This window comes from Mesoplodon bidens (genome assembly GCF_964165515.1).
Source record: "Mesoplodon bidens genome assembly, chromosome: 4".
In the NCBI taxonomy this organism is placed as follows: Eukaryota; Metazoa; Chordata; class Mammalia; order Artiodactyla; family Ziphiidae; genus Mesoplodon; species Mesoplodon bidens.
In genome coordinates, this window is record NC_138160.1 from 137,652,013 (window position 1) to 137,678,830 (window position 26,818).

The 26,818-nt window shown below is 44.2% G+C and overlaps 1 protein-coding gene across 1 annotated transcript; it reads left to right on the forward strand.

Moving 5' to 3' along the window:
- Positions 1 to 2,495: 2,495 nt before the first annotated feature.
- On the forward strand, positions 2,496 to 3,429 carry LOC308615342 (olfactory receptor 2M3-like; the record flags this gene model as incomplete). The annotated part of the gene is given in 3 exon segments (XM_081230693.1): positions 2,496 to 2,576; positions 2,578 to 3,195; positions 3,199 to 3,429. Coding segments are annotated over 3 exon segments (930 nt in total).
- Between the last annotated feature and the right edge of the window lie 23,389 nt (positions 3,430 to 26,818).

Sequence of the window (26,818 nt, forward strand, 5' to 3'; positions counted from 1 at the left end):
TAAAAATTAAAAATTTTTTTAAATTAAAAAAATTATATGTATCTAACAATGTGGCGTTATATAAAGGGAAACTTGAAAGAACTAAACGTGGAAATAGACAAATTCACAACATAATGTGAGATTTTTGCACACATGTCTTAGTAACTTTAGAATACAGTAACAAAAATACCAGTAAGGATATGGAGGATTTGAACAACTAGAGTAGCAACTTGGCCTAGTGGGTATAAGTAGAAAATTATACCCAACTACTACAAAATACACATTCTCTTCAAGTGCATACCCAACAGTTGCCAAAATTGATCACATGCTGTTCCATAAAGCAAGTCTTGACATATTTCAGAGCCTTGAAATCAGATTTCAATATTCTTTTAGTATTACACTAGAAATTAATTGACAAATAAACAAAACTAGAAAATCCATTTATATGTATTATGAAAAATTAGTAAACAGAAAATTCAATTAAATAGAGCTGTGAGACAAGAAGGGGGAGCTCTCACGCCCTTCCATGATAGCAGAGCCCAACAGGAAGAAGAAAAACTTCTTTCCTGACAAGGACTCAGCAGATGAAAAGCTGTGGATTCTGCTTGCTCTACCCCTCCCAATTTGTGACCACCTGGAGAGGTGGGATAGGGAGGGTGGGAGGGAGACCCAAGAGGGAGGGGATATGGGGATATATTTATACGTATAGCTGATTCACTTTGTATACAGCAGAAACTAACACAATATTGTAAAGCAATTATACTCCAATAAAGATGTTAAAACAAAAAAAGTTTCTCCTTCCCTTGCTGTTAGGGCACTTGCATATGGCTCCCCATCGTAGCAGACCTTGAATTGCAATTTTCTGCTGATCCTGAATAAATCTATCTTTGTTGGAGAAATATCTGGAGTCTATTTGTTTCAGGTCAACAGTATATTCGTATATATGGAAATTAAGGGATAAGCTTCTAAGTAACCCAAGAGTTAAATAAGAAATTACAATGGAAATTTTAAAATATTTTGAAAAGAGAGATAACAAAGATATGACATGTCCAAACTTGTGGAATATAGGTAAAGCTATGCTTAGTGGGAAATTCATAACTTTAAATGGATATGTTTTAAAATGAAAAAGGCAGAAAATCAGCTGTCTAATTTCCATCTCAGGAAGTTAGCAAAGAAACACTACATATATAAATCTCTTGTATACATTATATATTTTTTTAAAATAAAAAACTAAAAATTAGAAAATCAAGGTGTAGAACAGTGTTTATAGTGTTATAACTTTTGTGTAAACATGGGGAAGGGATTTATGTATGTACTGGTTTTTAAATGCACAAAATATACCCAGAAAGATACATTCGATACTTGGGAGAGAATTTCACTCTACACCCCCCCCCCACTTTGTTTTTATTGGGGTATAGTTGTTTTACAATGTTGTATTAGTTTCTACAGTACAGCAAAGTGGAGTTCCCTGTGCTATACAGCAGGTTCTCATTAGTTATCTATTTTATACATATTAGTTAGTGTATATATGTCAATCCCTATCTCCCAGTTCATCCTACCCCCAATCCCCCTTCCCCCCTTGCTGTCCATATGTTGTTCTCTATGTCTGTGTATTTCTGCCTTGCAAATTGGTTCATCTGTACCATTTTTCTATATTCCATATACATGCATTAATATACGATATTCATTTTTCTCTTTCTGATTTACTTCATTCTGTATGACAGTCGCTAGGTCCATCCACATCCCTACAAATTACCCAATTTTGTTCCTTTTTATGGCTGAGTAATATTCCATTGTATATATGTACCACAACTTCTTTATCCATTTGTCTGTCGACAGGCATTTAGGTTGTTTCCATGAGCTGGCTAGTGTAAATAGTGCTGCAATGAACATTGGGGTGCATGTGTCTTTCTGAGTTATGGTTTTCTCTGGGTATATGCCCCATAGTGGGACTGCTGGGTCATATGGTAGTTCTATTTTCAGTTTTTTAAGGGACCTCCATCCATAGTGGCTGTATCAATTTACATTCCCACAACAGTGCAAGAGGGTTCCCTTTCTTCACACCCTCTCCAGCATTTATTGTTTGTAGATTTTTTTTTTTTTTTTTTGCGGTACGCGGGCCTCTCCCTGTTGTGGCCTCTCCCGTTTTAGAGCACAGGCTCCGGACGCGCAGGCTCAGCGGCCATGGCTCACGGGCCCAGCCGCTCCGCGGCATGTGGGATCTTCCCGGACCGGGGCACGAACCCGTGTCCCCTGCATTGGCAGGCGGACTCTCAACCACTGCGCCACCAGGGAAGCCCTCCCTAGTCTTTCAAGAGAAATAAGATCAAATCCTGAGGACAGCTGAGAGCAAATGGATATTCACTGCAGAAGGAAAGAATGGGGCTATGACAGTGCGCTGGGCACTGCCCTGTAGAAGAAACAGGAGGCAGTTATTTTCCTTGTATGATGCAGATGCCAGGCAAGTTGCTTTGTTCTTATGCTTGCTCCTCTATTTTTTCTTCAGGGCCAAGGCCATGGATGTCTGGAACCACACCTCCCTATCGGATTTCATCCTTTTGGGTCTGTTCAGCTACTCACCATATGACTTCTTCCTTTTTTTCCCTTGTCCTTCTGGCCTCTGCTGCCGCCCTGGCTGGCAACATCCTCTTCCTCCAGCTCAGACAAGCCGATAGGCGCCTGCACACCCCGATGTACTTTTTTCACAGCCAGCTCTCTATCTTGGACCTGACCCTGAATGGCACGGTAGTACCCAAGATGACAGCCAACTTCCTCTTGGGCAGTAAGTTCATCTCTCAGGGTGGCTGCGCAGCTCAGGTCTTCTCAGTGGTCATGGTAGGAGGAGCTGAGTGCTTCCTCCTGGCGGTCATGGCCTATGACAGGTACGTGGCAGTGTGTCACCCCCTGTGGTACCCTGTGCTCATGAACTGGAAGACCTGTTGTCTGATGACCTTGGTGTCCTGGATGGTTGGAGTGGCCAACAGCGTGATTGACGTGGGCGTGGTCTTCAGCTTCCCCTACTGCTGCTCTCTACAGGTGGATCACTTTTTCTGTGAGATCCCCACCCTGCTGAGGCTCTCTCGTGCTGACACCTCGCTCTTCCAGGGCTTCATCTGTGCTTGCTGTGTGGTCATGCTGCTGCTGCCTCTGGGGATCACTGTGGCTGCCTATGCCCGAGTCCTCACGGCTGTGACTAGCATGCCTTCTACTGAAGGGTAACAGAAGGCTCTGACCACTTGCTCCTCCCACCTGGCTGTGGTGGGCCTTTACTATGGGGGAGGCATATTTAACTACATGCAGAAGGCTTCTGCTAGAACACCAGCGGGAGACAGAGCCATCTCCACCTTCTACACCATCTCTGTGCCAAGGCTCAACCCACTCATTTACAGCCTGAGGAACAGGGAGGTAATGAGGGCCCGGAAGAAGGTTCTGGGGAGATGGAGAGTGTAGACACGCCCACCCTTTTGGGGCCTCCTCTCTTGTTCTGCTCCTTCCTCTGCAAGCTCAGGTGCTCTTGTGGTTCATGTTCCTCCTCTCTACTCTTTGGGCCCTTCTGGCTGGTTGGGTTGAGGCTATGAGCTGAGCAATCTGAAAACATTTGGATTGAAGAGGTCAAGGAAACAGATGGTAAGTGATCAGTTTTACAGTGAATCTTTCCTCCACTGAGCACCCCTATTTCTGTCCAATGAAGGTAGATACATAGATACATTATTTACCTTTTCTCCAAGATTGCTAGGGGCAGTCTTACTTCTGAATTGCATGTTCAAAGTGAGCAAGGAGTGGGGACCAATTCAGAGCTCATTGTTCCCTGAAATGTGGTGCCAGGATCAGAGGTGGAGTCTGACATGTAGGAGCTGTGCGACCTTGGACAATGTTACTTCATTCTCTGGGCTTCACTTTATCCTCTGTACCATCATAGCTACCAATAAAGTAAGTCCAACATTTCCTGACACTAATTACTAGTTACTTACTATAACACAAACTCCGTTTCAATCTATCTTATGTCATTGAGCAATGTAAAGAGTTTTGTGCCTTCTTGAAATTGTATGTTAAATATAAGTGCCAAAGTATAAAATCTCAAAGAGAAACAGCCAGAACATTTTTATAGTCTGTAGGTCAGTATAACACTACAGAAGACACAAAGGGATCACTCCACGCAATCAGGGAATTTGGGGAGACTATTAATTCTTTTTTTTTTTTTTTTTTTCTTTTTGTGGTATGCGGGCCTCTCACTGTTGTGGCCTCTCCCGTTGCGGAGCACAGGCTCCGGACGCGCAGGCCCAGAGGCCATGGCTCACGGGCCCAGCCGCTCCGCGGCATATGGGATCCTCCCAGACCGGGGCACGAACCCGTATCCCCTGCATCGGCAGGCGGACTCTCAACCACTGTGCCACCAGGGAGGCCCGAGACTATTAATTCTTGATCATTGAAACCAAAGATGGAATGGGAGTGACGTGAGTGTAAGACCCCAGCAGGAACTGGCTTCTATCATGTTTCCATCACAGGGGCTCTGGAGGGATTTGGGAAATAATCTCTTGAGCCACGTCTTCTACAAAGATCTCCTTGAACACACTGGACCTAAAATCTCCCCTCAATTGTTCAATCACACTGCTCCCAAGGGTCCTGCTCTCAAATCCTGAGAGCCTGTGGGGTTTGGGGCACCAAGTGGCTGTGCACACAGAGTGATGAAGGAGAGGGTATGTTGCCAAAAACCCTTGGCTCTCTGCACACTGATGCCAATCAGAAATACAGAGACAGAGTTTTTGGAGGAAAATAAAGATAGCTCTTAATTCTTTGCCAGGCAAAGGGGAAAACACAGCAGACCAGCACCTCAAGAACCATGCCCCGCCTTCCCGGGGAATCGGAGGAGATCTTATAGGTGGGGTTCGCACTCCAGGGTATATGGTTAGGATCTAAGTCATGAAGGTCTTGCATTTTTCTTCTTCTTGCATTATTTCAAAACAGTCTCAGCTGGTGTCAGGTGTCCTGGTAATTGGGTCCAGCAGCCCAGTAATTGGGCTCATTTTCTCTGGTTTATTGGTCTATGACCTTTTTTTCTGAAATGCAAAAAGCTACAAGGGGTGATTTGTTACAAGGGAGTGCAGGGGCGGTAAACACCAGGTGCAGGATGTAATTTACATCACACAGAGTTAGGGGGTGACAGGTGCAGGATGTAATTCACATAGTGTCAGGGAGTGATAGGTTAGCTTTGTGAAGGACAAATCTAGTTACAGACACTACAGACTAGTAACAGTTAAAATAAAGCTAGGAGTGATTAACTCTTTCAGGCCCGTTTATGTTTCTTCTCTAGGCTGTTCACTGTTCCCTTTACTTTCCTTGTTCTCAGGAGGGGAAAAACTTCATTTCTATTTTTGCTGCAACAGGTATGGTCCAGCCCTGGGAGAGTTTGGAGTCTGACTACTGATACAGAGTGTTCCAGGCAGAGGGGACAGCTGAGCAAAGACTAAAGACAGTATTCTAGAACAGAGAGACTCAGGGAGACTGAGTAAGAGCTGGCCAGAAAACAGGGCCCACATCTTGTAGGGCCTTATTGGCTTGTGAGGAGGTAGGGCTTTGCCGTTTTGTTTTTTTTTTTTTTTTTTTGCGGTACACGGGCCTCTCACTGTTGTGGCCTCTCCTGCTGCGGAACACAGGCTCGGGACGCGCAGGCTCAGTGACCATGGCTCACGGGCCCAGCCGCTCCGCGGCATGTGGAATCTTCCTGGACCGGGGCACGAACCCGTGTCCCCTGCATCGGCAGGCAGACTCTCAACCACTGCGCCACCAGGGAAGCCCTGCCCTTTTTTTTTTATAGAACTAAAAATAAGTGCACAACCTAAAAGCTGAGAGTTATATTTTATTCAGTGGACAAAACCGAGGACTTATGCCCAGGACACAGCACCTCAGATAACTTTGCAACGAAGACCATGTAGTCAGAACATAAAAAGATTACTGTTAATTAAAGGAAACCAGATATCTCAAGTTACAAAATTTAGCACTTTTCTGCGTATGGGAAGATGCAAAGTCTGGCCTCACTGAAATCATTCCCTTGATACGCGCCTCAGCTATTTGAGTCCAGTATCCTGTGCTTCTCATCCTGAGTCTCCTCAGGGTGCACCCTCAGGCTTGACTGCTGACTGCTAGTTGGTGGGCAAATCCTGCCTACCTCCTGAGTTCCCTCAGGGCTTACCGTTGGGGAGGCTATAATGTGATGGCTTGATGGCTCTAACATCCTTTGTTTACTGATATGGCAGGTGGCATTTTTAGTTCACAGAACCACCCTGGAAGCTCTGTAGGGTCCACCCCAAGGCTCCTGTAGTAATTCAGGTGAGAAATGATGGCACTTGGACCAGGGTGGAAATACAGGAGGTAGCAGAAGTGGGTAGGTTCTGGATACATTTTGAAGGTCAAGCTAACAGGATTTTCTAGCTTTCAGTTGAGCTGATATTAGCTCACACAGTTTTAGGAGGGATAGAATGAGAAACTGCACTTAACCTGCTTTGTACTTTGAGCTCTTTGCTAGCTCTTTCTATTAAAATGCATATATACTTGCATAATCGATGCATTTCTTTTCTTTTTTTTTTTTTTTTTTTTTTTTTGTGGTACGCGGGCCTCTCACTGTTGTGGCCTCTCCCGTTGCGGAGCACAGGCTCCGGACGCGCAGGCTCAGCGGCCATGGCTCACGGGCCCAGCCGCTCCGCGGCAAGTGGGATCTTCCCAGACCAGGGCACAAACCCGCGTCCCCTGCATTGGTAGGCGGATTCCCAACCACTGCGCCACCAGGGAAGCCCTCAATGCATTTCTTAAAAAACGATAGATAATTGTATACCATTAATGAAGCATGTTTTCAAACGATTCTCTATAAGGCCAATGAGTTTTGGGGTGGATGCATTATACACCAACATTTGTGTTGCCCAACATTCATTTTGGAACCTTCCTGGGATCCTGTCTGGGCAGTGTCTTCCACGTCCAGTCAGACCTCTGAGCCTTGTTCCCATTTCCCAGGAGCCAAAAGTCCCACATACCTTTCTCTCCAGGGCCCAAGGCAGTGTAGCGTGGGCCAGGCTCTCCTCCCATTGTTTGCAGCCTCAAGGGCACAGGCCATCCCACTCTGGGTCTCCTCTTGTGCCCTCTGGGGCTCTAGAGGTGGTGACTTCTGACCCCTGCCCGGGACTAAAGCTGCAGTGTGCCTGAAAGGCAGATGGGTGGCCTGGGGGCTTCCTGGCATCCTAAAGCAGGCAAACACATCTCCAGCTGCCAGGGCCAGGCATAGGGCAGACTGGGCCGTTCTCCAGCAAGAGGTACCCTCTGGCTCAGTTGGGAAGTTGCAGGGTGGGAGTGGAGACCCAGAGTGGGGTCTCTGCCTCCTCCTCCTCCCTTGGGCCCTGAGCTTTGTCCAGGTGTGAGTGTCTGGGTGCCTCTGCCTCTGCTGACCTCCACTGTAACTGAGGCTCCATCTTCACCAAAGTGTGGTGTTCCCTTGGACAGAGAGGCTTAGGTGTTTATTGGTGATGAGGTGGAGATTAAAGTATCAAGTGGTTTCCAGGCACCAAGGATTATGGGGAAATTTCCTAATATTCCTTGTCTGGTATTGTTGCAGGAAAGAGAGGGGGCGCAAGAGGACAGTCACATACCAAGTCACATCCGAGTCCCTGGGATGGCCGCCAAGTGTGGGTTCTTGGCCTCGTGCAGGAAAGAATTTAAGGGCAAGACATAGTAAAGTGAAAGAAGGTTTATTCGGGGAGACAACACACTCCATAGACAGAGTGTGGGCCATCTTAGAAGGCAAGAGGTCTCAGGGTATGGGGTTGTCAGTTTTTATAGGGGTGGGTAATTTCATAGGCTAATGAGTTGGAGGAGTATTCCAGCTATTTTGGGGAAGGGGTGGAGATTTCCAGGAATTGGACCACCACCCACCTTTTTTTTTTTTTTTTTTTGCGGTACGCGGGCCTCTCACCATTGCGGCCCCTCCCGTTGCGTAGCACAGGCTCCGGACGCACAGGCTCAGCGGCCATGGCTCACGGGCCCAGCCGCTCCGCAGCACGTGGGATCCTCCCAGACCGGGGCACGAACCCGCGTCCCCTGCATCAGCAGGCAGACTCTCAACCACTGCGCCACCAGGGAAGCCCACCACCCACTCTTGACCTTAACATGGTCAGCCTTGGAACTGTTACGGCCCATCTTGGACCTAGTTGTTTCTACTCAGTTGATGCTGTGTCCTCAGGCTCTGTCATTCTTTTTAAAGGTTGTGCTCTGACCCCTTCCGATCTCACTCCCCCCCCTCAGAGATTTTAATCCTATAATCTTATAGGAAGTTGAGGGGCGACAGTCTGCCTTCTGTAGCTGTTTCAGGGCTGAGTAGCGGCGTCGATCGACCCCGCATGTCGGGGAGTAAAAATGTCTGGATGCCTGACCTAGGGGCCCCAGGGGCAGGACAGCTTCTTGTTTTTGAGTTGTTATGGGCTGGAATCCTTGCATAGTCATCATCTTGATGTGGAACTGGTTGTAACTGCTTCCATGGCCTTTCTATGAATCTCATTGTTGATGAAACACTTTTTGTAACAGCAACAGAGTACAAGAATAACTATAAATGACAAAAGACTTAAAAGCCATGGTTAAACATCTGATTACAGTGCAATCGATAAAGAAACTTGGTTACAATAACCTGAATTATGAATGATTGCATTTAACTTAACATACCAAATAATCCTAGTTAAATATTTCTCTTTGAGATAGTTTAGGGGTCCTCTAAATTATCTCAAGGTTAGCTGGAAATCAAAAGAACTTTAATTAAAATTTTTATTTGGGAAGTTTGTCAAAAAGTTTTCAAACACTTGGTTAAATAAGGTCACAGAGGCTTCCCTGGTGGCGCAGTGGTTGAGAGTCCGCCTGCCGATGAAGGGGACAAGCGTTCGTGCCCCGGTCCGGAAAGATCCCACATGCCGCGGAGCAGCTGGGCCCGTGAGCCATGGCCGCTGAGCCTGTGCGTCCGGAGCCTGTGCTCCACAACGGGGGAGGCCACAACAGTAAGAGGCCCGCGTACCGCAAAAAAAAAAAAAGATCACAGGTGACTGTGAGACAATACTTATTCTGGCCAGATTATTTTTTACTTCTGATTATATAAGGGCTTAATTTTCTTTAAGTCAATTAAATAGAGCTCTTTTATGAATTAATTTTTGGCAATACCATACATCCACGACACACACGTAGATACATGCAAACACACAGACAAACACAGAGGCCTCAGAGTTCCCATTCCAAAATTTCAGCCATGAGTCAGGTACAGCAATTTAAAACCCATCAGTCTACAAAAGAGATTGGATCTGGCAGATGGAACAAATCAAGCTCACTTGTCTAAATGGCTAAACCCTTTTTACTAATATTTATGGAAAAGATACTTAAGATTTTTATTTGTCCTTGACAAGTTCCAAATTATTTACCTCCTTTTTCAAAATTTGTATTTTAAAAAGATGGCAGAGATAAGTGTTCCTGAGAAGACCAGATAGGACATTTTCATCTCAAAGGTACAGGTAAGTTCCTCCTAGGATGACTTTGTTTCCCCTTTGTTTAATACTTACAAGCCTCTTAACATAAATAGGGAAGGTTTGGGGAGTGGTAAGTGGATTGGTGGGTTTTGGATTATTTTTGGAGCCGTACCTCTGGTCCTGTAAAAACTAGATTTGTAAAACAAGGACAAGTTTTTTTTTTTTTTTTTTCCCAAACAATTGGATGGTTACCTCAATGATATTGAAGGACTGACATACCCATTTACCTATGTTGGAATGTTTTACTTTTCCTCATTTAGTTTAGGGGAGAAGCCCTCCCCCAAAATTCCTATCAGGTATGGTTAGTTTAGTCAGACCAGTGGCCTCTCATTTTGGTAATGTATTTACAATTTGGGGGATCCTTCCTGGGCTTAAAAAATTTTTAAATTATGGCTCTTACTCTGGCCTTTGATCTGAGGAGGCTTGCCTATAGCTTCATGTGATCCCATTTTTAAAGGTAGCTGGACAATTTTTAGTCTAATTTTTTTCCATCCATTCCATTCCTATCCTGTAGGCACCCTCAGCTTGAATTTTATAAGCACACAGAGTGGAGGCATTCATGGCATTACAGCGTCTGAATTTGTCCACTCAAAGGCAAAGAGATATTGGGAGTCTTGGTGCAGCAGGGGAATGCAGAAGAAAGTGACCTTTAGTTCTACCACTGTGAACCAGTCTAATAGCCCATAGCTTAAAAACTCAGACAGGGTGGAATGGAGACGTCCTCTGGCTTGGAACTGGGGTAGACTCCTTCAGCCAAGAGTAATTGTCTTTCTTGGTGGGTGTCTTCCCTGTGAGTGTCTCCAGCTTGGACTATTGTCTGGAATTTAATGAGCGAGTCCGTTCCCAACAAGGGGAGAGGGCACTCAGGCATGAGCAGAAACTGATGTGCAAAGGTAAAATTTCCTAGCAAGCAGTTGAGGGGAGGGGTGAATTGCCTGGTTTGGGGCTTTCCACCAATCCCCATTATCATACAGGATTGGGAGGACAAGGGTCCAGGGAAATCAGTCAGCACAGAGCAGGAGTTCCCTGTAGCGAATAAGAAAATGAATTTCCTACCTGCCTCATCAAGGGTTACCCAAAGCTCCGCCAGAGAAATAACCAGGTGTCCTTTGGGAGCTGGGGAGGTTCCCAGGTCCTATCAGTCTTCAGTCCTCTTGGCCATTACTGGTTTGGGGGCCCCGAGTCCACCCCCTTTGGGGGTGGTCCCAATTCCAGTGGCCCTCTCATTGGCATACTGGGCAGTGTCCCAGTGAAATTTTCCCATACAGGGAGTGTTCGTTCTTCCAGTGGCCCTCTTGGCTACACTTAAAACAGATGTTTTCTCAGGAGACAGTGGCTCTGCTCTAGGCTCTCTGGATCTTGTCCTCACCATGGGTCTTCACAAGGGAGGGTAACCCTGAGGTGGTACAGGGGTAGGGCTGCCTCCAGTAATTGTGCTGTTAGATGTTGTCCCTGAATCCTTTTTGCCTCTTCAACCCTATCTCTATTGTTAAATACTCCAAAGGCCAAATCCATGAGCTGATTTACGGTGGGGGGGGGCGGGAGGGGCAGGGGGGGATTAGGGTAAATGGTCTGGAAACTGTCCCCCCTCAGAATCGGGGTAGGTAGGATATCCCGGTTGTGGACCTTGGGGAGGTTGACTCATAAGGAGATCATCTAAAACATCAGGTTCCTGTTGGGGGGGTGGGTGGGGGGAGAAGGCACTTTGAAGGTATGTGAGCCAAGCACACCTGGCAGGAGTTCTTTTTATTTTTTTTATTTTTTAGCTGTGCTGGTTCTTCGTTTCTGTGCGAGGGCTTTCTCTAGTTGCGGCAAGCGGGGGCCACTCTTCATTGCGGTGCGCGGGCCTCTCACTATCGCGGCCTTTCCTGTTGCGGAACACAGGCTCCAGACGCGCAGGCTCAGTAGTTGTGGCTCACGGGCCTAGTTGCTCCGCGGCATGTGGGATCCTCCCAGACCAGGGCTCGAACCCGTGACCCTGCATTAGCAGGCAGATTCTCAACCACTGCGCCACCAGATAAGGACCCTGGTAGGAGTTCTTTAGACCTGGATTTTGGAATAGGGCCATGAGCATTTGGATGTATGGGACTTCCACCCATTTACCTTCCCTTTTACAAAATAGGTCCAGCTGAAAGATGGTATTGTAATTCAGTGACCCATTCTTTGGCCGGATCTCTTGGTCCCCTAGTTTGTATTGGGGCCATGCAGTATTGCAAAAGGAAATTAATTTCTTTTTTCTTAAGCCATCCTCTTTAAGCCATAGCTAAATTAGCCATATTAGCTAATTTTCCTCAGTTAGCTAATATACATCCTAGTGGGGAGTCCATTGGGATGCTTGTAGTTGCCCCATTTTTTGTTGGGATGTCTTGACAAGACAGCGGTCTGATGGATCCTGGACAGATGGTAGTTATGGTAGATATTTGTCCTGGCATTCTCCCAGTGTCAACTGTGGGGTCCCTGTGAGCACCCAAAATCTGCCTGGTCAGTTAGCCTGAGGAGGCCCCTTGGATTAGTCAAGGAAAGGAACAAGAGCCAGGGTGAGAAAAAGCAATTAGTCTCAGGGCCTAAATCCTTCAGAGAGGGAGGGAAGAGACCTAGCCCCCCCCCCAAATGGATTAACTTTATCCCTACTGAAACAAAAGAAAGAGAAACAAATAGAGCCGAAGGGTAGGGCTGGAGCCTACAAGGCGGTGATAACAATAAAAGGCAAAAACTCCCCTCAGGATATGGTCCTTGGGATGTTGAGGAGGGCTACCTCTCCACAGAAGTAAAAGAGGTAATACCCAACTTGCTGGTAAAGCCAGCAAGGAGGCTCAAGGATCAATAGTCAGTCCAAGAAGTCATGAGAAAAGGAAGATATAAGGGAAATCCAGGACAGTAAGGAAGGTGTCCAGCCATGATGCTTCCCAAGAGAGATTTGTAAGCCTGCTGAGAAAGGTGTTCACCCACTACCTCCCCTCAGGGGTTGATAAAATCTGGAAAAATTAGGAAGGCTGAGTGGGATTAGGAAGGTGCACAGCCCCGATGTTTCCTAGGGAGGAAGGGACTGCAACCCTCTTGAGGGAAGTGCTTGCCTGCAACATCTGCTCCAAGGTGCAATGAGGCCATAAGCCTCACTGCGGGCAGGCTACAAATCTAGGAGTCCCCCAGTTTGGGCCCCCTCGCAGTTCTGACTTCCCAGAACTGGACTGGGATGAAACGAGTAGGGAGGGGGAATTGGGCTCGAGGAGCCACAGGGGAAACTCACCCAACCAATTTGTCAATTACTTGTCACACAGTCTTAATTTGGATGTTTGGTGGTCCTCTGGGTGGATCTTATCAAGTCCAAAGAGATAGAGCAATAGGAGAATGAGAAAGACTGAGGGGGGAAAGCCTTGGCCTCAGTGCGCTTCTTCACAGCCAGAGAACTGGTCTCTGCCAGATCCTGCAGGCGACGTCAGCTGCCACTTAACGGGCTACTTGAATCTAATGGCTCAGGATAAGTCCCAGCCACTCTTCAGAGGGCAGCTGTAGCCCACTAGGCAGATCGAGATTATGGCCTTTGAGGCCCCGCATTGGGTGCCAGAAAAGATGTTGCAGGAAAGAGAGTGGGGTGCGAGAGGATGGTCACATCCCAAGTCATGTCTGAGTCCCTGGGATGGCTGTCAAGTGTGGGTTCTTGGCTTTGTGCAGGAAAGAATTCAAGAGCAAGACATAGTAAAGTGAAAGAAGGTTTGTTCAGGGAGATACACACTCCATAGACAGAGTGTGGGCCATATTGGAAGGCAAGAGGCCTCAGGGTATGGGGTTGTCAGTTTTTATAGGGGTGGGTAATTTCATAGGCTAATGAGTTGGAGGAGTATTCCAGCTATTTTGGGGAAGGGGTGGGGATTTCCAGGAATTGGGCCACCGCCCACATTTGACCTTAACATGGTCAGCCTTGGAACTGTCATGGTCTATCTTGGACCTAGTTGGTTCTAATCAGTTTATGTCATGCCCTCGGGCTATGTCATTCTTTTAAAGGTTGTGCCCTGCCCCCTTCCTGTCTCAGTATCACCTCAGTCTTGGCAGTAGAGAACTGACAAGATAGTGGAGTGGTAAGAATTTGAATTTGGGTTCTACACATTTCTCATTTCATTTCCTTCATGTTTTCCAAGTAGAAGCCTGGACCCCATTATCTCTTTAATTTTTTTTTTTTTTTTTTTTTTTTGCAGCTGAATATGATGTACATAGGTGTGGGTTTCAAGACATTTTTTCTGCTTGGTATTCTCTGAGCTTCCTCGATCTCTGCCTGCATTAATTTGGGGAAATTTTTGGTCATTATAGCTTCAATTGTTTCTTCTCCTGGTATTTCCATTATGAGTGTGTCATAACTTTTGTGGTTGTCTCACAGTTCTTGGATAATCTGTTCCTTTTTTATCTGTCTTTGGTTTACTTTTCAGTTTTTTAGTTTTTTTTTTTTTTGCGGTACGAAGGCCTCTCACTGTTGTGGCCTCTCCCATTGCGGAGCACAGGCTCCGGATGTGCAGGCTCAGCGGCCTTGGCTCACGGGGCCAGCCGCTCCGCAGCATGTGGGCTCTTCCCGGACTGGGGCACGAACCCGTGTCCCCTGCATCAGCAGGCGGACTCTCAACCACTGCGCCACCAGGGAAGCCCTCCGTACAAATTTTAAAATTTATTGTTCTACTTCTGTGAAAAATGCCATTGGTAATTTGATTGTGATTGCATTGAATCTGTAGATTGCTTTGGGTAGTGTAGTCATTTTCAAAATGTTGATACTTCCATTCCAAGAACATGGTATATCTCTCCATCTGTTTGTGTCATCTTTGATTTCTTTCATCGGTGTCTTATGCTTTTCTGAGTACAAGTCTTTTACCTCCTTAGGTAGGTTTATTCCTAGGTATTTTATTTTTTGTTGCAATGGTGAATGGAATTGTTTCCTTAATTTCTCTTTCTGATCTTTCATTGTTAGTGTATAGGAATGCAAGGATTTCTGTGTGTTAATTTTGTGTACTGCAACTGTACCAAATTCATTGATGAGCTCTAGTAGTTTTCTGGTTGCGTCTTTAGGATTTTCTGTGTATGGTATCATGTCATCTGCTAGCAGTGACAGTTTTACTTCTTCTTTTCCAATATGTATTCCTTTTATTTCTTTCTTCTCTGATTGCCATGGCTAGGACTTCCAAAACTATGTTGTATAAAAACACCTTTCCAAAATTTACAAACAGTTCATGCGGCTTAATATCATCAAAACAAACAACCCTATCAAAAAATGGGCAGAAGAACTAAATAGACATTTCTCTAAAGAGGCCAAGAGGCAAATGAAAAGATGTTCAACATCACTAATTATTAGAGAAATGCAAATCAAAACTATAGTGAGATATCACCTCATGCCAGTCAAAATGGCTATCATCAAAAAATACACAAACAATAAATGCTGGAGAGGGTGTGGATAAAAGGGACCCCCTCACACACAAAAAGTGGTGAGGGTGGACATCCTTGTCTTATTCCTGATCTTAGAGGAAATGCTTTCAGCTTTTCACTGTTGAGTATGATGTTAGCTGTAGGTTTGTCATATATGGCCTTTATTATGTTGAGGTAGGTTCCCTCTATGCCCACTTTCTGGAGAGCTTTTATCATAAATCGGTGGTGAATTTTGTCAAAAGCTTTTTCTGCATCTATTGAGATGATCATATGGTTTTTATTCTTCAATTTGTTGATGTGGCATATCACACCAATTGATTTGAAGATAGTGAAAAATCCCTGCATCTAGGGGCTAAATCCCACTTGATTGTATATGATCCTTTTATTGTATCGTTGGATTCAGTTTGCTAGTATTTTGTTGAGGATTTTTGTATCCATGTTTATCGGTTGTTAGGGGCTGCTTTTATCTTTCCTGGCATTTCTCACCATAATTAATGTTAAAATAATTTGTTTAGTATTTAGAAAATAAACAGACCTCTTTAATTATATTCCAAAATAAAGAGCAAGGAATTAAAAGTAAGCAGGCAAACCGAGGTATATGTTAACCTTCAGCTGACAGGGGAAGATCTTTCTAAATTTAAGAAGGAAATTTCACAGGTTGATCCTTGAATATAATATCTGTTTATCAAGACACCCATGTATAAAGCAAACAGATAAGTGAAAAATTGGTAAATTTTGTTAAATTTCACCAAAAGAGAGATTGATTAACATCCAATATATAAAGAGAGCCACTATAGAGAGACATACACTTTGACAGAAACATGGACAAAACCCCTGATTAGCAATTCATGGAAGAAATAGAGATAGCCAATAAAGATGAAAAAACTAGTATGTTTATTGATTATATTTTAATTTGAGATACCTTTCTACTTATCAAATTATTTCTGATTGAAAAACTAATCTACCTGGAGATGGAGAGGGGATGGAGCTGGCTGCTGTCTTGATGGACCCCAGAGATACAGCCCATCTGGGGTTTGTGTTCATAACAAGTTCCCAGCAGATGTCGCTGCTCTCTGAAAATTATGAATGGAAGCAACAAATCACGGTAGTGTGTGTCTCACCAACAAAAATCACAGCCATTTACAGATTATATTGCAGTTGTTGCAGATACCTTGAAATATTGTTTATGTTTACCACTTCTTTGTAATTACATCATTTGTTAGTCCTACTGCTCTATCTTGTTATTTACTGTATAATAAGTATGTGTTACTATTTGGTTGAACCATGTGGAATTACTGGTGGTTGTTAGACCATTTTGACATAGAAAAATGGCCCATCTAAATAAAATTTGTTTTAGTTTTTGATAACCAAGGGTTAATACAATAACTTTCCTTTGTAATACTATGCATTTTGAATGTACCTCAAACATTCTGAGAAGGTGTCCATGGTACAAAAAAGGTTAAGACCCCTCCTTTGGTGCAATGGTATTCCTCCTTGGCTGCCCATTACAGTCACCCACAAGCCTTACATTCTTTTATCTTGCTCCCAACTGAGAGCTTTTGATTTAACTGGTCTGGGGAAGGGCCAAAGCAACTTTTAAAAGATATTCATGTGATGGATAAAGAAGATGTGGTGTAGACAGTATTAGCCATAATTTTTTAAAAACTTGACCATGGAGGGCAGAGGGAATAGGATGGAGAAGACACAGATAGAAGCTAAATTTCTTTGAATATACCTTGTTCTGTAGCCTTGACTCTGAACCCATGTAAATATTTAACATAATTATAAAAAAATTAAAATTTCAAAATTTTCTCAAAAAAAAGATGTGGAGTGTGTGTGTGTGTATGTATGTATACATATACATATATATACATATATATATCTAATGGAATATTATTCAGCCATAAAAAGGAATGAAATATTGCCATTTGCAGCAACATGGATGGTCCTAGAGATTATCATACTAAATGAAGTGAGTCAGACAAAGACAAATATATATCACATGACTTATATGTGGAATCTTAAAAAATATATACAAATCAACTTATTTACAAAACAGAAGCAGACTCACAGACATAGAAAACAAACTCATAGTTACCAAAGGGGAAAGGGGAGGTGGAGAGGTGAATTAGGAGTATGGGATTAATAGATACACACTGTTATATATAAAATAGATGAGCCACAAGGGTTTACTGCATAGCACATGGAATTATATTCAATATCTTGTAATAACCTATAATGGGAAAGAATCTGAAGCTGCACACCTGAAACTAACACAATATTGTAAATCAACTACAATTAAATACAAAATAAATAAATAAAATATATTCATGTGATTCCGATAGGCAGCTAAAGTTTGGAACCATTGCTTGTGATGACCTCTTCTCCACCCTCCTCAAATCCCGGGGCAGGCAGAGCAAATTGAAATGAACTGCTAATCCAGCTGGGAAAGCAGGAGAGTACAGTGTAGCCTTCTCTCCCCAGCACACTGTTAACAAACTGGAGAAAGGCCCAGACAGACTCTCTGGGCCTTGATCAGTGGGTCTTTTCAAGTTGACTGCTTAAAAGCCACCCAGGTTGCTTGTTGATGGAGCAGATCTGGGTCGGGGGTGGGGGGCGTCTACCTTCACAGGGTCTGATTTAGTACATCAGGTGTGGGATCAGGAAGTCATTTTTCCAAAAAGCTGCTGGGAGATGGTGGTGCAGGTGAGCCACCCTCATTTGGAGAAGCACTGCTTTGGGGGTGCTTTTCTCTCTCTTCATGCTTGGTTCAGCCCCCCTGCAAATCCTGCCCCAGTGCCTCCTACTCAATAAGCCCCTCTCACTCTCACTTGGAAGCTGAGTGCCTCCCATGGCCATGCTGACTCAGTTGCCTCTCAACATCTTTCTGCTGCCTTGGGGTGTGGGGTGCCTGGAGAAAGGAAAAGTACTAAACCCCAAGGGAAAAACCCCATTCACCACCCCTTCTAGTAAACGCTGAGGAAGGTACAAAGCTTAAGTTCTTCCATCCTCTGACCTCTCTCTAGCCCACCTGAATAGCTTCTTGTCCTTTGCCTCCAGCCCCTCCCACCTTCTCCAGCCCTGTACTCAGTGACCGCCATCCCACCCTCTTCCCTGAGGCCTTGTGTTCTGCCCTTTCCTGCCTTCCATGTAACTGGCACCTTTCATCCTGCATTGCCAGTCCGCTCTGTCAGTGACCTCAGTTTCCTCCACCTTTATCTCACCTTCCACTTCGTGGCTGCAGAGCCATGTTCCCCCTGCTGACTGGCAGGAGAAGTGGGCATCCTTCTCAACTGTTTCTTGGAGAAAAAAGATCATCAGTGGTGCAGAAGAGGTGAGGAGTTAGGTACCATCCCTGGAGTTTGACATCCAGCAAGTTTTTGTTGTTGTTTTTTTTTTTTTTTTTTTTTTTTATTTATTTTGCGGTACGCGGGCCTCTCACTGTTGTGGCCTCTCGCATTGCGGAGCACAGGCTCCGGACGCACAGGCTCAGCGGCCATGGCTCATGGGCTCAGCCACTCCGCGGCATGTGGGGTCCTCCCGGACCGGGGCACGAACCCGTGTCCCCTGCATCGGCAGGCGGACTCTCAACCACTGCGCCACCTGGGAAGCCCCGTTTTGTTTTATTTTTTATTTTTATTTTTTGACTGCCCAGTGGGGCATGCAGGATCTTAGTTCCCTGACCAGGCATTGAACCTGTGCCCCCTGAAATGGAAGCGTAGGGTCTTAACCACCAGGGAAGTCCCACATCCAGCAAGTTTTGACCTCACCTGGCTTTGGGGGTGCCTCTGAGATTTTTCTATTCCTTGTTCTGGAACTCTCTATGCAGGTTAAAAAAATTAAAATCCCCAAGGGCCATCCCCTGTGTGAGGCCTTCTTGTAGCTCAAAGAGTGGCAGCTGGTGGTTCTAAGGGTGAGGCAGGACCGCATTTGGAAGTGAGCGAGCCTCGTGTTTGTGCTGCAGTTGGGAAGCTGGTGCAAATGGAGAGCTTATGGGGCTTCCCTGGTGGCGCAGTGGTTGGGAGTCCGCCTGCCAATGCAGGGGACACGGGTTCGTGCCCCAGTCCGGGAAGATCCCACATGCCGCAGAGCGGCTGGGCCCGTGCGCCATGGCCGGTGAGCTTGCGCGTCCGGAGCCTGTGCTCTGCAACGGGAGAGCCCACAACAGCTAGAGGCCCGCGTACCGCAAAAAAAAAAAAAAAAAAAAATGGAGAGCTGATGAAAACTGTGCACTGGACTGTTAGGTCCCAAGAAGGAGGGGCATGAAGGAAGAATTAATCTGTTCTAGAGAAGTGACTGGGAGATCAGGTGTCACTCACTGAATCTCCTCTGGAAGGTACACAGGACCTTCACTCCTAGAGAACATTTGGGACAGTGTTCTCCTTTTACACCCATCTTGGGACCTCTGTTGAGCACAGCTGCTCTTTAGCCTCACTTGTCCTTCCCCATCTATACTCTTTGCACACCCCATAACCAGCCCCACTAGAACTGCTAGGAAATATACTGGGGCTCCAAACCTTCTCTGGCAGCGGTGATGACCATCAGCCCATTGCTCCCCTCCCCACAGCAGTCTGATTCCCCAGGCTTCTAAAATAGATCCACCTGAGTTAGAATCACCCAGACCCTGTTAAACCTGTGGGTTCTAGGGCTCCTCTCTCGACTTCCTGAATGTTTTGGGGTGGAGCTCATGAATCTGCATTTGTGACAAGGCCCTGGGCGGTTCTGAAGCATCCTAAAGGGTAAAGACCAGCTCCAGCACTTCCTGGTGTGGGGGCTTCTTCTTCTTCTTTTTTTTTGCGGTACGCAGGCCTCTCCCTGTTGTGGCCTCTCCCGCTGTGGAGCACAGGCTCCGGACGCGCAGGCTCAGCGGCCATGGCTCATGGGCCCAGCCACTCCGCGGCATGTGGGATCTTCCCGGACCAGGGCACGAACCCGCGTCCCCTGCATCGGCAGGTGGACTCTCAACCACTGCGCCACCAGGGAAGCCCTGGCCTTTTAGATTGGCTTATTTCACTAAGTAATATGCATCTAAGGTTTTTATGTGTCTTTTTGTGGCTTGATAGATCATTTCTTTTATTGCTGAATAATATTACATTGTATGGATGTACTACAGTTTGTTTATCCATTCACCTTTTAAAGAACATCTTAGTTGCTTCCAGTTTTCAGCAATTATGAATAAAGCTTCTATAAGCATTCACATTCAGATTTTTTTTTAATGTGGACATAAATTTTCAATTCATTTAGGCAAATACTGAGGGGTGTGATTGCTGGATCATATGACAAGGCTGAATTATGGTCATAAGACTATGTTTAGTTGTGTAAGAAACTAAACTGTCTTTCAAAATGACTACATCATTTTTGCATTCTCAACCAGCAGTGAATGAGAGTTCTTGTTGCTCCACATCCTTGTCAGTGTTTGGTGTTTGTCAGTGTTTTGGATTTTAGCCATTCTAATAGGTGTGTAGTGATAACCTGATGTTTTTATTTGCAATTCTCTAATGGCATATGATGTTGAACATGTCTTCATATGCTTATTTGTCATCTGTACATCTTCTCTGAGGTGTCTGTTTGGATCTTTTGCCCATTTAAAAACTGGATTTGTTGTTGAGTTTTAAGCATTCTTGGTATATTTTGGATACAAGTCCTTTATCAGATATGTATTCTGCAAATAGTTCCTATCAGTCTGTGACTTGTATTTTTATTTTTAACACTGTCTTTCACAGAGCAGAAGTTTTAAATGAAATCCAATGTATAATTTTTTTCTTTCATAGATCATGCTTTTGGTGTTTATCTAAAATCTTATTACCGAACCAAGGTCTCCTAGACTTTCTCCTATGTTATCTTCTAGAAGTTTTGTAGTTTCGTATTTTACATTTAGGCCTGTGATCCATTTTGAATATTTGTGAAAGGTGCAAGGTCAGTGTCTAAATTCTTCTCCTTCTTCTTCTTCTTCTGCATATGGATGTCCAGTTGTTCCAGTACCATTGCTTAACAAATATTAGTTGGCTATATTTGCCTGGGTTTATCTCTGGGTTCTCTATTCCTTTCCCTTGATCCATTTATTCTTTTGCCAGTGTCACACTGTCATAATTACTGTAGCTTTACAGTAAATCTTGAAATTGAATTGTGTCAGTCTTCTGACTTTGTTCTTCATTATGATTGTGTTGGTTACTCTGGGTCTTTTGCAGCTCCATATTAGCTTTAGAATCAGTTTGTTGATATTCACAAAATAACTTGCTGGGATTTTGATTGGGATTGCATTGAATCTATAAATCAATAGGAAGAATTAGCAGTTTAACAATATTGAATATTCCTTTCCATGTACATGGCATATCTCTACATTTATTTAGAATTTATTTGATTTCTTTTATCAGACTTCTTAGATTTCTTCATATAGATCTTGTGTCTATTTTGTTAAGTTTATTCCTACGTATAATACTTTGTGTGTGTGTATGTGTGTGTGTGCGCACTAATGTAAATTGTATTGTGATTTTAGTTTCAAATCCAACTTGTTCATTGCTGGTATATATAGGAAGGCAATTGACTTTTGTATATTAACTTTGTGCCCTATAAACTTGCTATAATCACTTCTTAGTTCCAGGAGTTTTTTGTCAATTCTTTGGGATTTTCTACAAAGATAATTACGTCGTCCTTGAACAAAGACATTTTTATTTTTTCCTTCACAATCTGTACGCCTTTTATTTCTTTTTTTTTTTTTTTTTGTCTTACTGCATTAGATAATTTCACTGACTACGGATTTCTAGGTTGGTGGTTTTTTCTTTCAATACTTTCAATACTTCACTCAATTCTTGCTTACATGGTTTGTGATAAGAATTCAATGTAATTCCTATCCTCTATAGGTAAGGTTCATCTATAGGTAAGGTGTTTTTTTCCCTCTGACTTTTTTCAAGATTTTCCTTTTTGTCTTTGTTTTCTGCAATTTGAATATGATATGCCTAGGTGTCGATTTTTAGTGTTTTATCCTGCGTGGTGTTCTCTGAGCTTCTTGGATTTGTAGTTTGCTGCCTGTTATTAATTAGAGGAAATTTTTAGCCATTATTACTTCTAATACTTCTTCTGTTCCCTTCTCTCTTTCTCTTCCTTTTGGTATTCTTATTATGCATGTGTTAGACCTTTTGTAATTGTCCTACAGTTCTTGAATATTCTGTTCTGTTCATTTTTTCTATGTTTTTCTCTTTTTATTTCAGTTTGGGAAGTTTCTATTGACATATTCTCAAGCTCAGAGATTCTTTCCTCAGCCCTATCTATTGGTGAGCCCAACAAAGGTATTCTGCATTTCTATTATAGTGTTTTAGGTTGCTAGCAATTTTTTTTCATTCCTTCTTAGGGTTTCAGTCTCCCTGCTTATGTTATCCATCATTCTTGCAATGTTGTTCACCTTTTCCATTAGAATTCTTAGCATATCAATCATAGTTATTTTAAATTCTCAGTCCAATCATTCGAAAATCATTGCCATATCTGAATTCAGTTCTGTTGCTTTCTTTTTATCTTCAGACTATTTTTTTCCTTGCCTTTTAGCATGCTTTGTATTTTTGTTGAAAGCTGAACTTGATGTATTAGGTAATAGAAACCAGGTAAATTGGCTTTAGTGTGACGGTATACATTGATCTGGCTGGGAGTTATATTGTGTTTGCTGTGTGCTGTAGCTGTAGTTGTCTGAAATGTCAGTTTCCTCTAGTGTCCTTGTTTTTCTTTCTCCTATCAAGTCCTTGTTAAATAGAGTCTGAGCCTTTCAGTTTTTTAAACTATAACCCTCTGTCATTGTGCAGGGGTTCTGTTGCTGAGTTAGAAGAAGGCACTGGGGAGAGGGAACATTCTATAGTCCTATAATTATGTCTCAGTCTTTTTGTGGGTCTGGGACCCTGGGGTATGATCTTCACAAGTGCTTCTCAGCCTCCCCCTCCCCTCTTCTACATGACAGGAAGACTAGAGGGGCTGGCTAATTGCCCTTCCCCAGGTCAGATAAAGTAGTTTCCCTTGAGTGCTGGCCTTTGTTACAGAGAATTGGAGGAAGAACGGGGTGCTCTGGCAGATTTCAAAATGGTTGCTTTTACACTGCTTCTGCTGGAAGCATGAGGGGATTTTCCTCCAATCTTCATAGTGAGAACTTGGTGGGGCTCCTGGAGGTGAAACTCAGAAAAGTGCGAGAGGGGACTAAACTGGTCCCCGCCTAGAATTTTGAACTCTCAAGCTTGTCCACGCTCTGCCCCCAGCAGTTGGTTAATTACAGTTTGTGTTCCTACTGGTACTGTCCCCACCAGCAGGCTTCTCCTCTGGGGCTCCCTGTGAAACAGGAGGGAAGGGGGCAGAGCACAACCCTTAAAGGATGACATAGCCATTGAGGATATGACATAAACTCATTAGAACCAACTATGCCCAATATGGTGGAAGATTTGACTTCCCTCAGACCTTGAGCCTCATTTTATGCATATTGTAATGCATTAGCATCTAGAAGATGCACCCACAGGTGCCATGACTGTTCTGAGGCTGACCATAAAAGGCCAAAAAGTGGGTGGCGGCTCAGTTTCTGGAAATCTCCGCCCCTTCTCCAAGATGGAATAATCCTCCCATTTATTAGCCTACAGAATTACACAGCCCATAAAAACTAACCACCCCATATTTCAGGGCCACTCTCGCCTTTTGAGATGGACTGCATTCTATCTATAGAATGTGTATCTTACTAAATAAATCCACTTCTTACCTATCGTTTTGTCTCTCACCGAATTCCTTCTGAATTGAGACATAAAGAACCTGAGCTGCAGCAAGTCCTGACACCAGGTGAGTGATTTTAACTAAAAGACAGTGGGTTCAAGTCCCGATCTGAGTTTTGGCTGAGTAGAAGTCCTAGTTCGTGGGTTCAATTCCCAGCCTGAGTTTTGGCTGGGTTTGAATCCCATCTGAGTTGTGTGGTTTCACCTATAAACTATGATTCTCTGTATCTGCCTCTCTCTCTAGTTACAGTTTGCCTTGTGACTTCAGTTCTCTGATGGATATAAGAAGAGATATTGTTTTTCAATTTTTCAGTTATTTTCTTATTGTAAGAATGGGAGTGATGCTTCTAAGCTTTTAATAGTGCAGAGAAGAAATCTGAAATCTAGGTTACTGTGCCTGAGGTTCCTTACCATGGCTGACAACAGAGGGACCTAATTCCACTTGAATGACCCATTTCCTTTCACTGACTTTGGTTTTTTTCATGCTACTGGTGTTTCTCTTGCTTCTTTGACCTACTGAGAGCAGCAAAGAAGGTGACAGTTAAAATTGTGGTCAGCACCTGGCCTTACAATGAGGTTGTGAACATCCAGATTAGTAGAAGGCAGATGACAGGTGGCCCCCAGCTTGTGTGGGGTTTACCATTCTAAAGCCAGCTTCAGTCCCAACAAAGACTCTGGCCCGCACCCCCTTGCGCCCAGCTAACCTGCTACTTCTCTGTTTCCCAGTCCTAAGGTTCTCCCAGGTCTCTCATTGACCAGCTCTTCTCCAAGGGCTCCCTCCCGGGAAAGTCTAGAGAACATCCAGGGAAGCAGCAGCAGTGATATAATCAGAGTGCCAGCAGTGATGTGGACCTTTGTCTACAAAATCTTCTCCAAATTGCTGCTGGGAAAGAAGACGACAGTGAGAGTTCCTCGGCCTGATGTGGACTGTGGCAACCAGTATACAGGGGTCTGCTGGCTGGAGGAGGAACCCCCCAAGTCTCACCAGTGTTGGGGATGTCCTGAGCCTTGGCCCCTGTGGAACTGAGTTTCAGACCAAGACTTTGGGAGCAGGCACAGTCACTGGACACAAAGCTGCCTGGAGCCAGAGTGGAGCTACCAGTAGAAGGACCAGGGAAGGAAGCAAGCAAAGTGGTGGGTGAAGGCCCTGCCCAAGGCTGCAGAATCAGAACCAGAGACGCCCATGCTGGAGTAAGGCTGGGGGAGTACCAGTATTATTGTTTGCAATGATTCTTTTAAATTATTTTTGAAGATCCTTTCTTAACCTTTAAGAATCAGAATAGTTAACATTTGAAACATTTTCTGTATCAGTTAGTTTTTAGGTGTTAGAAACTGGCAAGGAGCCTGAGAGGAGGCTTAATTCTGGAAAGTGTGTCTTTTACAACAATTTCAATGTGAAAAACCTTTTTACAAATGAATTTTGACTCTTGTGGTGAACACACACTGATAAGCTGACGCATTCTAGTATCTGATATGGTCACGGTCTTCAAATGAAAAAGCAAGCACTTGCTGTCCTTTGAAATATCTGCTGCATCTCCTGCTGCTATGTGTGCGTGAGTGAACCTGCTTTTATGGTTGTATTTTTTGTATTGAATAGCTACTTTGAATTTTCATGATTATGCTTTGATTATTCATAGTTTTTCATTTTATAGAACTGATGTATGTTGACAATAAACTAAATAAAAGAAATAAATGTGTGAAATAAATAAGTGGTTAAAAGAGATCATTTCCTTTGGGGGACAGAGGATGGGAAGGAAACTGGAGAGGGGGGTCACCGAGGTCTTGGGAGTTTGAATGCATATGTTGAGAGGTAATTACCCTCCCTGGGAGTGGAGTCACTTGCCACTCCCCTAAGCCAACTCTCAAAGAATCATGTAATTTTCGATGATGCCTGCAAGAAGAGCTTGTCATCTTGTTTGATAGGATTGTTGATCTACCCAGAGGAAGAGGAAACTGGGGGATGTGGTCCTTGAAGAGAGCATGGCCAGCCTGCACTCAGTATGCACACACGTGTGAGCTTCCCATGGGTCAAAAGAACATCTGGGAAGCTAGCCAAATTGAGCCACTTTGCTGCATCCTTCTCAAGCATGCTGTCTGCAGGTGAGGGAATCCAGAATCAAAGGAGCATTGGGCTGTCCTGGCAGGAACAGGATGGAGCAGAGATTAGGGGTTCAACCAAAGCTGAGGGAACTGAGGAATGGGGAGGATCTGGGGAGGTTGTGGCTGCACCATTTCTCTCATCTCCCGTTATTGCCTCATCGCTGAAGGAACAGCAAGAGCCTGTGAGAGGGATCAAGAGGAAGTTTCCGGAGGCAGAATGGCCCCCTCCCCACAGCAGGCCCCCAACCTGCTGGGATCAGAATTGGATACGAGGTCAGAGTTTGCAAACTGAACAGTATAATCAAAGTTGTATGAACACGATATGCTCTGTTCAAGATGCTATTGAGGGACAATAAGGAAGGATTCCACAGAGGAAATCAAAGGCAGTGATTTGAAAACTATAACAGACATGACAACATGTCATGTTACTACCCTGTGCTGTTAAGAGTGTTCAGTCAGGGCTTCCCTGGTGGCGCAGTGGTTGAGAGTCCGCCTGCTGATGCAGGGGACACGGGTTCGTGCCCCGGTCCGGGAAGATCCCACATGCAGTGGAGCGGCTGGGCCTGTGAGCCATGGCCGCTGAGCCTGTGCTGTGCGTCCGGAGCCTATGCTCCGCAACGGGAGAGGCCACGACAGTGAGAGGCCCGCGTACCGCAAAAAAAAAAAAAAAAAAAAAGTGTCCAATCAGATCAATTCAATTATACATTTAAAAAAGATTTTCTTGTGATTTTTTTCCCATTGAGATGAGGCAGAAGGAAAAGAATCATCAGCTTATTTTTAAATTTTAAACAGAAGCAATATATGCTCCCTTTAAAAAGGTATGTGCACCGTAAAAATTTATAGTGCCATAGTACCCCATAGTATGAATAAACCATATATATCTGTTCTCCTAGTAGCAAGTAGGTAGTTCCAGACATCTGCTTTCACACTGCTTCTGTGAGCATCCTCTTGTATCTTTAGGTATCGGTGTGAATATTTCTGTAGAACAGATTTCTGGATGTGGAATTCTTGGTCAGAGGACGTTCATGTTGAGAAATTGGTACACATTACCGAAATTGA